The 11583-nt window shown below is 47.7% G+C and overlaps 1 protein-coding gene across 1 annotated transcript; it reads left to right on the forward strand.

The window, feature by feature from the left end:
- The first annotated feature begins 3787 nt into the window (after positions 1–3787).
- Positions 3788–11583, forward strand: PKDREJ (polycystin family receptor for egg jelly). Its single transcript, XM_055253953.2, has one exon. It carries the CDS (start codon positions 3946–3948, stop codon positions 10693–10695), a length of 6750 nt encoding a protein of 2249 aa, XP_055109928.2. The 5' UTR covers positions 3788–3945; the 3' UTR covers positions 10696–11583.

The following is an 11583-nucleotide window of genomic DNA, read 5'->3' on the forward strand; positions in this document are numbered from 1 at the left end:
TCAAAGGACACTACTCAGGAAACTGAAAAGATTAACACAATGGGAATAAATACTTGTAAATCATATATTGGATAAGAGTCTAGAATCCAGAATATATAAAGAATTCTTGGTATAGCAGCTCACGCCTGTAATCCCAGCCCTTTGGGAGGCTGAGGCAGGTGGATCACCTGAGGTAAGGAGTTCAAGACCAGCCTGGCCAACATGGTAAAACCTCATCTCTATTAAAAGTACAAAAATAGCCAGGCGTGGTGGCGCATGCCTGTAATCCCAACTACTTGGGTGGCTGAGGCAGGAGAATTGCTTGAACCTGGGAAGTGGAGGTTGGAGTGAACCAAGATTGTGCCACTGCACTCCAACCCGGGCAACAGAGCCAGACTCCGTCTCAAAAAAAAAAAAAACAAAAAAAAAACAAAAAGAATTCTTACAATTCAACAGTGAAATTACAAACAGCCCAAATTTAAAGTGGGCAAAGAATTTGAGGTGACAGTTCTCCAGAGAAGAGACACCTTTCACACAGTGTTTTCAAGGTTCATTCATACTGAAGGAAGAGGCAGACACAAAAGGTCACACCCGTATGAGTGCATTTCCATGCATGTCCAGAATAGGCAAACACAGAGACAGAAAAAAGATTGGCAGTGACCAGGGACTGGGGGGATGGGGATAACTCACCGAAGCCTTGAACTCCTGGCTGCAGCGATCCTCCCACCTCAGCGTACCCTAAGTGGTTACTTTTATGTGAACTTTACCTCAATAAAAGAGAATTTGTCTTGATTATTGAGTTTTTGGTGCCCCTCCACCCTTAAATTTTGCACTTGAGCTGAGTACTAATACAGACTAATACAGTAAATTGGTACCATTAGAGCGGGGCATTGCCAAAAATATACCTGAAAATGTGGAAGCAACTTTGGAACTGGGTAACAGGTAGAGGTTGGAACAGTTTGGAGGGCTCAGAAGAAGACAGGAAAATGTGGGAAATTTTGGAACTTCCTAGAGACTTGTTGAATGGCATTGCCCAAGATGCTGATAGTGATGTGGACAATAAGGTCCAGGCTGAGGTGGTCTCAGATGGAGATGAGGAACTGGAGCAGAGGTGATTCTTGTTATGTTTTAGCAAAGAGACTGGCAGCATTTTGCCCCTGCCCTAGATATTTGTGGGACTTTCAACTTGAAAGAGATGATTTAGGGTATCTGGCAGAAAAAATTTCTAAGCAGCAAAGCATTCAAGAAGTGACTTGGATGCTGTTAAAAGCATTCAGTTTTAGAAGGGAAACAGCATAAAAGTTTGAAAAATTTGCAGCCCGATAATGTGATAGAAAATTCCATTTTCTGAGGAGAATTCAAACCAGCTGCAGAAATTTGTATAAATAACAAGGAGCCAAATGTTAATCCCCAAGACAATGGGGAAAAGGTCTCCAGGGCATGTCAGACATCTTCATGGCAGCCCCTTCCATCACAGGCCTGGAGGCCTAGGAGGAAAAAGTGGTTTTGTGGGCTGGGCGCAGAGTCCCCAGGATGTGTGCAGCCTAGGGATTTGGTGCCCTGTGTCCCAGCTGTTCCAGCTGTGGCTGAAAAAGGCCAATGTAGAGCTCAGGCTGTGGCTTCAGATGATGCAAGCCCCAGGCCTTGGCAGCTTCCATGTGGTGTTGAGCCTGCGGTTGCACAGAAGTCAAGAATTGAGGTTTGGGAACCTCTGCCTAGATTTCAGATGTATGGCAACACCTGGATGCCAGGCAGAAGTTTACTGTAGGGGAAGGCTCTCATGGAGAACCTGTGCTAGGGCAGTGTAGAAGGGAAATGTGGGGTCAGAGCCCACACACAGAGTCCCTACTGGAGCACTGCCTAGTGGAGCTGTGAGAAGAGGGCCACCATCCTCCAGACCCTAGAATGGCAGATTCACCAACAGCTTGCACCATGAGTCTAGAAAAGCTGCAGACACTCAACACCAGCCCATGAAGGCAACCAGGAGGGAGGCTGTACCCTGCAAAGCCACAGGGGTGGAGCTGCCCAAGACCGTGGGAACCCACCTCTTGCATCAGCATGACCCGGATGTGAGACATGAAGTCAAAGGAGATAATTTTGGAGCTTTAGGATTTGACTGCCTCACTGGATTTCAGACTTGCATAGGCCCTATAACCCCTTTGTTTGGCCAATTTCTCCCATTTGGAATGGTTGCATTTAACCAATGTCTGTACTCCATTGTATCTAGGAAATAACTAACTTGATTTTGATTTTTTTTCTTTTTTTTGAGACAGAGTTTCGTTCCTGTTGCCCAGGCTGGAGTGCAATGGCATGATCTTGGCTCACCACAACCTCTGCTTCCCAGGTTCAAGCGATTCTCCTGTCTCAGCCTCCCGAGTAGCTGGGATTACAGGCATGCACCACCATGCCCGGCTAATTTTGGATTTTTAGTAGAGATGGGGTTTCTCCATGTTGGTCGGGCTGGTCTCAAATTCCTAACCTCAGGTGATCTGCCCACCTCAGCCTCCCAAAGTGCTGGGATTACAGGCGTGAGCCACTGCACCCAGCCAGTTGCTTTTGATTTTACAGGCTCATAAGCATAAGCGACTTCCTTTGTCTCAGACAGGACTTTGGACTGTGGACTTTTGAGTTAATGTGAAATGAGTTAAGACTTTGGGGGACTGTTGGGAAGGCATGATTGGTTTTGAAACGTGAGGAGATGAGATTTGGCAGGGGTGGAATGATACAGTTTGGCTCTGTGTCCCCACCCAAATCTCATCTTGAATTATACTCCCATAATTCCCACATGTTGTGGGAAGGACCAGGTGGGAGATAATTGAATCACAGGGGCAGTTTCCCCCTATTGTTCTGTGGTAGTGAATGAGTCTCAGGAGATCTGATGCTTTTATCAGGGGTTTCCACTTTTTTTGTCTTCCTCATTTTCTCTTGCCACTGCCATATAAGAAGTGCTTTTTGCCTTCTACCATGATTCTGAGGCCTCCCCAGCCATATGGAACTGTAAGTCCAATTAAACCTTTTTCTTCCCAGTCTTGGGTGTGTCTTTATTAGCAGTATGAAAACGGACTAATACAGGGGAGGGCCAATTAAGACCACGAGTTTGAGACCAGCCTGTGAAACACAGCAAGACACCATCTCTACAAAAATAAAATATAAAAAATAAATCAGTCAGGTGTACTGGTGTAGACCTGTAGTCTGGCAGGCAGGAGGATTCCTTGAGCCTAGGAGTTCAAGGTTACAGTGAGCTATGATTGCACCATTGCACTCCAGCCTGGGCAACAGAGCAAGACCCTGTCTCTAAAATCATTCAATCAATCAATCAAGTCCCAAAATAGACAGCAAAAATGGACAGAGTTAAAGAATGAGGCCAGGCACAGTGGCTCATGCCTGTAATCCCAGCACTTTGGGAGGCCGAGGTGGGTGGATCACTTGAGGTCACACCACTGCACTCCAGCCTGGGTGACAGAGACTCCGTCTCAAAAAACAAACAAACAGACAAAAAATAAAAACCCCAAACCAACTAGAAAGAAAAGAGCAAAGCGAACCCAGAGTAAGATACCGAGAGTCAGACCTTCCTGGGCGCCCAGGGATCTCACAGTTCCCTCCTGACCTCCCACGCTGTGACTGGCTTTCCTAAGGGTTCCTGCTGAAGCCCCTTCTCCGTGGTCAGCTCCGTGGTCTGCACGGGGCTGAATTGCCCTCCTGAGCCATGCTGACCCTGGGCCTGCACACACTTGGGGACGGAGAGGGGAGAGGTACCCAAGAAGTCCCCAGTGCCGAATGACCCCAAGCTCCGAGGTCCCAGCTGCTCTCTGGGACTCTCTGTCCCTGCGACCCATCTGCCCGTGGCCTTCGACGCCCGAGACCCCCGCTGTCCTCAAGACCCCCACTGTCCGCGCGACCCCCGTGGCGGTTGGGCGCGCCTCGCGGCCTTCCGCGGCGACTCCCAGCTTCTCCTGGGCCGGCGCCATGAGGCCTGGGTCCGCTCTCCTCCTTCTGGGCCTGGGCCTGAGCCTCGGCCGCCTCCTGCTGCCGCCGGCTCCTCGCGGGGCACAAGCCGCCGTCCCCGGGGCGCCCGGTGGCCTCCTCAGGGGCGCCCTGGGCCTCGGGGTGCGCGGCGGCCGCGCCCTCCTCAGTCTGCGGCCCAGCGCCGTGCGGGCGGGCGGCGTGGTCCTGAGCGGCCGCGGCAGCCTCTGCTTTCCCCGTGGAGGGGCCGGGCGGCGCTGGTACTGCCTCGACTTGCGCGTCCTGCTCAGCGCCCAACGCCTGCCCCGGCCCGCCGCACCCGCGCTCGTCGACCTGCAGCTCTCGGCGCGCGGCGGCCGCCTCTCCCTGACGTGGTCCGCGCAGCTGCCGCGCTCGCCCGGGCGCCTGGCCTGGGCCTTCCGCCTGCGGCTGCTCGGACCCGGCGCCACCCGCCCGGCCTCCCTCGCTGTCCGCGTCTCCCAGCGCTCCGCCACGCCCGGCCCGCGGCCCCAGCCGGGCTTCGTGGCCCGCACCGAGTGCCCCACAGACGGCCCCGCGCGCGTGATGTTGCAGGCCGTCAACTCGTCCAGCCACAGAGCCGTCGAGTCGTCCGTCTCCTGTCAGATAAACGCCTGCGTCATCCAGCGCGTGAGGATCAACACGGACCAGAGGGGCGCCCCCGTGCGCCTGAGCATGAAGGCGGAGGCCACTATCAACGCCTCGGTGGAGCTGGACTGCCCGGCCGCGCGCGCCATCGCCCAGTACTGGCAGGTGTTCTCCGTGCCCGCCGTGGGCCACGCGCCCGACTGGACGCAGCCCTTGGATCTGCCCCAGCTCGAGATCAGGAACAGCCCCTTGTTCATTCACATCCCCAGCAATTCGTTACAGTGGGGAGTGTATGTGTTTAATTTCACGGTGTCCATCACCACAGGGAACCCCAAGATGCCCGAGGTGAAAGACTCGGACGCCGTCTATGTCTGGATCGTCAGGAGTTCCCTGCAGGCGGTGATGCTTGGCGATGCCAACGTAACAGCTAATTTCGCAGAGCAGCTGATTCTGGACGGGTCCACGTCCTCGGACCCAGATGCAGACAGCCCGTTACAGGGACTCCAGTTCTTTTGGTACTGTACCACAGATCCCAGAAACTACCGTGGGGATCGAATAATCCTGGGGAGCAAGGAAGTCTGTCACCCAGAGCAGGCCAATCTGAAGTGGCCCTGGGCCTCCGGCCCTGTACTGACACTTTTGCCAGAAACACTTAAAGGCGACCACGTGTATTTCTTCAGAATGGTGATTCGGAAGGACTCTAGGACAGCGTTTTCTGATAAGAGGGTCCACGTGCTCCAAGGACCAAAAGCCATAGCACACATCACATGTATCGAAAATTGTGAGAGAAATTTCATTGTCTCTGATAGATTTTCTTTGTTCCTAAATTGCACAAATTGTGCAAGCCGTGAATTCTATAAATGGTCAATTTTGTCTTCTTCAGGTGGTGAGATACTATTTGATTGGATGGGGGAAACTGTAACAGGAAGGAACGGTGCTTATCTGTCTATAAAAGCTTTTGCTTTTCGGCATTTTTTGGAAGCTGAGTTTTCGATTTCTCTGTATCTAGCATGTTGGAGTGGAGTGACCTCGGTCTTCAGGCATTCTTTTATTATTAACCATGGCCCTCAGATCGGAGAATGCAAAATTAATCCAGCTAAAGGAATTGCACTTATTACTAAATTTGTTGTCCAGTGCAGTAATTTTAGGGATAAGCATGTCCCTCTTACATATAAAATAATTGTTTCTGATTTGCACAGTGTTGGTGAAATCAGTTCAGTAAAAGAGAACACCCTGGGGACCATCCTGTACTTGGGGCCTCAGTCCACAGCACCCCCTTCCTTTCTCCCTGTTGGTATGTTGGCTAATCAATATGCCTTGAAGATATATGCCCAGGTCTATGACTCTCTAGGAGCTTTTTCTCAGGTGACTCTGCATGCCATCGCACAGGCTCCCACTGACAAAAATTCATCAAAGACTGTGTTGAATCAGTTACTCCGTTTCACCATGGGACCAAGTTCATTGCTGTCTACTTTAATTCAAAAGCAGAATTTTTTACCTGCAGGTTACTTATTGTATATAGTAGCTTCCGTTTTGAATAACATGAAAACTGAATTACCTCTCCAAGATGGCAGAGTCAATCTCCGAAAACACCTTGTCGATCAGTCTTTCCTTCTTCCTGTAGGCACTTTGGTAGAAATTGGCCAGGTAGTCATGACTATTACCAAATTAACCCAGAAACCCTCTGAATTCACTTGGGATGCTCAGAAACGTGCCACCGTGAGGGTATGGCAAGCAAATCAAGCCCTACAAGAGTATCAACAAAAAGATAAACGCTTTCGATCTGAACAAATAGAAATCGTGAGCACTGGAATACTAATAAGTTTGTCTAATATTCTTAAAATGACTTCTCCTCACCAAGTGGTTAAAGATCCTTTCTATGTAATAGAATCTCTATCAGACACAATACTGGCTAATAAAGTGCCAGGGAACAAAACCACCTCAATGAGAACCCCCAATTTCAACATGTATGTCAAGAAAGTTGAAAAGTGGGGTGTTACCCAGGTCTTCAGAAATGAGAAACACTGCAGAAATTGTTTTTATCCAACACTCAATGTGAGCAGTGTTCCTGGTCTGTCTGCAAATGGTCCCATTTCTACAATGTTTTGTGATTTCACAAATGACCCCTTTCCTTGGTTAAATGATCAAGAAAACACTTCGGTGGAGGTGTTTGGATTCAGAATGACAGGAGTTGCAGATAACGGTAGTGTGCTAGAGATCACACCTGATGTAGCGGAAGTGTACCTTGTCAGGAAAACCTTGACCTTTGCAGCTTTTAATCTCACAGTGGGACCCAACAGAGAAGTTGATGGGTCCTTGAAGAAGACGACAGGTGGGTTTAGCTTTCAAGTGGACAGCAGAGTGCTTAGGGAGGTTCTGGTCCACATAGTAACAGAAGTGATGGTGCTGTTCACAGTGTTGGTGTACACAGGCAGTCAGATCACTCCCACAGCTCTGGTTGCCACCTTCCGGGTGCCTCATGACATCCCTCCAGTTGCCAGCCAGAGTGCCCTGTTTGACCCAGCCTGCACAGTGAAGAAGGCCCGTGTAGTCTGCCTCTCTGTGTCCCTGCTGCAACTCATAGCTCAGCACAGCCACTCTCCCCACTGTACTGTATCCATAGTTCTGCAGGCACCTCATTTTGTCATGAAGCTCAATGACAAGCTAGTGAGAATTTCTATTTTCAGCGTCCAGTGCTTGGACATGTATGGGATCCAGAGTGAATGGAGAGAGGGTTACTGTGTTCTTGGTGAGAAGACCAGCTGGCATGAGGTGCACTGCATCTGCAAGAACGTAGTGAGGGCTAGGCGGCAGCTGGGCACAATCGGACTCACCAGCATTCACCTGCATACCCACTATGTGATGGCCAAGGTGATTGTGATCCCGAATCCTGTGGATCTACGGTTAAACATCACCAAGAGCCTTCACCAAAACCCCGTGACCCTCTTCACTGTGCTTTTCATTATTCTCTTATATGCGGTCCTAGCTTTTTGGGCTTTATACAGGGATGAAATGGACCAGCATCTTCGGGGGCATGTGATAGTTCTACCAGATAATGATCCTTATGATAATGTATGCTACTTGGTGACTATTTTTACAGGAAGTCGTTGGGGGTCTGGGACTAGGGCCAATGTCTTTGTGCAACTTAGAGGAACCGTGAGTACCAGCGACGTGCATTGTTTAAGCCATCCACATTTTACAACTCTCTACCGAGATAGCATCAACACTTTCCTCCTAACGACAAAAAGTGACTTGGGGGACATCCATTCCATCCATGTGTGGCACAACAACGAGGGTCGATCGCCTAGCTGGTATTTAAGTAGAATCAAAGTGGAAAATCTGTTTAGCAGGCACATTTGGCTGTTCATATGCCAGAAATGGCTTTCTGTTGACACCACTTTGGACGGAACATTTCACGTTACCCATCCAGATGAGCCTCTGACCAGAAAAGACTTTTTCTTTATAGATGTGAGTGGTAATCTCCGGAAAAACCACATGTGGTTCTCTATTTTTGCTAGTGTTGTTGCTAAAACATTCAATAGGCTCCAGAGATTGTCCTGTTGTTTAGCAATGTTGCTTAGCTCTCTTCTTTGTAACATTATGTTCTTTAATCTAAATAGACAAGAACAAACTGAGTCAAGAGAGAGGAGGTACATGAGATCAATGATGATAGGAATTGAAAGTGTCTTAATTACAATCCCTGTGCAATTATTAATAACTTTTTTGTTCACCTGTTCCCAGAGGAAACCTCAAGTGGATCTAAAGGAGGTATCTCCTCAAAAGCATCCTCTAATGTCAGAAGCAAGTGAGCACTGGGAAGAATACTTGAGAAAGTGGCATGCTTACGAAACTGCTCAGGTGCACCCAAGGGAGGTTGCAAAACCTGCATCTAAAGGAAAGCCCAGGCTTCCAAAGGCTTCTCCTAAGGCAACCTCCAAACCCAAGCACAGGCATAGGAAAGTACAAATCAAGACCCCAGAGACCCTCAGGCCAAATGCAAATTCCAATAACAACATAGAAGATGATCAGGATGTCCATTCTGAAGAGCACCCTTCCCAAAAGGATCTCCAGCAGCTTAAGAAAAAGCCCCGGATCGTCCTGCCTTGGTGGTGTGTTTATGTTGCATGGTTTTTGGTTTTTGCTACTTCTAGCATATGCTCATTCTTCATTGTATTTTATGGACTGACTTATGGCTATGACAAGTCAATAGAATGGCTCTTTGCATCTTTTTGTTCATTCTGTCAGTCAGTTCTTCTGGTGCAGCCATCTAAAATTATACTCTTGTCAGGCTTCAGAACAAATAAACCCAAGTATTGCAAAAACCTTTCATGGTCAACCAAGTATAAATATACTGAGATCAGGTTGGATGGAATGCGTATGCATCCAGAAGAAATGCAGAGGATACATGACGAGATCGTCCAAATCCGAGGCACGAGGATGTACCAACCCCTTACAGAAGATGAAATCAGAATATTCAAAAGAAAGAAGAGGGTCAAGAGAAGAGCACTCCTGTTCCTGAGTTACATTCTAACTCACTTTATCTTTCTAGCCCTTCTGTTGATCCTTATCGTCCTACTACGTCACACTGACTGCTTCTACTATAACCAGTTTATTCGTGATCGGTTCTCTATGGATCTTGCTACTGTGACTAAGCTGGAAGACATCTATAGATGGCTAAACAGTGTGCTGTTGCCTTTGTTACACAATGACCTGAATCCAGCATTTCTTCCTGAAAGCTCATCTAAAATCCTTGGTCTTCCACTGATGAGGCAAGTGAGAGCAAAATCTAGTGAAAAAATGTGTCTATCTGCCAAAAAGTTTGTGCAAAACAGCATCAAAAGAGAAATTCATTGTCATCCCAAATATGGCATTGACCCAGAAGACACAAAAAACTATTCTGGCTTTTGGAATGAAGTTGATAAGCAGGCTATAGATGAGAGTACCAATGGATTTACTTATAAGCCTCAAGGAAAGCAATGGCTGTATTATTCCTATGGACTACTACACACCTATGGATCTGGAGGATATGCACTCTATTTTTTTCCAGAACAGCAGCGGTTTAATTCCACACTGAGGCTCAAAGAACTTCAAGAAAGCAATTGGCTGGATGAGAAGACATGGGCTGTGGTTTTGGAATTAACGACTTTTAATCCAGATATAAATCTGTTCTGTAGCATTTCGGTCATATTTGAGGTCTCTCAGTTAGGAGTTGTCAACACAAGCATATCTCTGCACTCTTTTTCACTTGCTGATTTTGACAGAAAAGCTTCAGCAGAAATCTACTTGTATGTGGCCATTCTCATTTTTTTCTTAGCCTACGTTGTCAATGAGGGTTATATCATTATGCAACAAAGAGCCTCCTATGTGAGAAGTGTGTATAATGTGCTCAACTTTGCTTTAAAGTGCATATTTACTGTGTTGATTGTGCTCTTTCTCAGGAAACATTTCCTGGCCACTGGCATAATTCAGTTTTACTTGTCGAACCCTGAAGACTTCATTCCTTTTCATGCGGTTTCTCAGGTAGATCACATCATGAGGATAATTTTGGGTTTCCTGTTATTTCTGACAATTTTGAAGACGCTCAGGTATTCCAGATTCTTCTACAATGTGCGCCTGGCTCAGAGGGCCATCCAGGCTGCCCTCCCTGGCATCTGCCACATGGCATTTGTTGTGTCCGTGTATTTCTTTGTATACATGGCTTTTGGTTACCTGGTGTTTGGTCAGCATGAATGGAACTACAGTAACATGATTCATTCCACTCAGACAGTATTTTCCTATTGTGTCTCAGCTTTCCAGAACACTGAATTTTCCAATAACAGGATTCTGGGGGTCCTGTTCCTCTCATCTTTCATGCTGGTGATGATCTGTGTCTTGATCAACTTATTTCAGGCTGTAATTCTGTCTGCATATGAGGAAATGAAGCAGCCCGTGTATGAGGAGCCATCGGATGAAGTGGAAGCAATGACCTATTTGTGCCGTAAGCTGAGAACCACGTTCAGTTTTCTGACCTCGCAATCTAAGGCCAAAGATGAGCCTGAGTTCTTTATTGACATGCTGTATGGGCAGCCAGAGAAGAACAGCTGCCGTTATCTGGGGTTGAAGACCAGAAACATCAACGGGAAGAAAATGGTTTACCTTGTTGTTTGATGAATGATGGTTTCATGAGTCATAAGCAAGAGTTCCCCCAAATGCTGAGTCTGTGGGATTAAGGAGTGTCAGTGGCTTAGTCATGCTTGCTACTCATGTCCTTCACAAGGCACATCCCCTACATTTGGAAGAATCCCCAATCTTGACCTCTGCTCTTGGGAGTGTAAAAGTTGGAGTGTAGTGTGGCATCTGGGCAGAGAGCAGGATCACAGTGTGGGATTCCTGGACTGATTTCCCTTTAGAGGGGAGTTACGTGACTCCCCGTACAAGGGCAACCCTGTTTCTTTGGTGCCTGCAGTTTAGAGAAGGCAGAGCCACTGGTTTTGAGAACCAGATTTGAGAGAGGGACCTGGCCAGGGTGGAGCATTGTCTGGGTGTTTCTGCGCTTGACCCATGCTGGAAGCAGATGGCCTGTTGCTCCTGACAGAGCCCCAAACTCCTCGGCCTCACTGGGAGGCCCCTATGTAGACCAGGGCTCCCCTCCTCTTGTTCCCCCTGGGCTTAGGGCCTCGTGGGGAGTTCCAGGACTTGCTTCATGCTTGGGAAAGCAGAAGTGGCGCTTCTCATTTATTTTTAAAGCTATTGGTAGTTAAAGTAAAATTCAGTAACATTTTCTGACCAAGAGACATGTTTTGTTAAACAACAAAAAGGTGCATATGTGTTCACATTGAAATATGTCTATATGCTGAATATAGCAAAATATGCCTCTAAGATTTGGGCATTTGGTTATTCATGGCGTGCTGGACTATTTAGGAATAAGGAAAATGTGGTTTATCACTGAAGAGAAACAAGGGCCGGTAGCTGTACTATTTTCACTCAGAAGCATGTCCGTTTATGTAGATGCCACTTTAAGCTTTATCAGAATTAAATGTGAGATTTCTTCTTTGA

Source organism: Symphalangus syndactylus, chromosome 18, assembly GCF_028878055.3.
Source record: "Symphalangus syndactylus isolate Jambi chromosome 18, NHGRI_mSymSyn1-v2.1_pri, whole genome shotgun sequence".
In the NCBI taxonomy this organism is placed as follows: Eukaryota; Metazoa; Chordata; class Mammalia; order Primates; family Hylobatidae; genus Symphalangus; species Symphalangus syndactylus.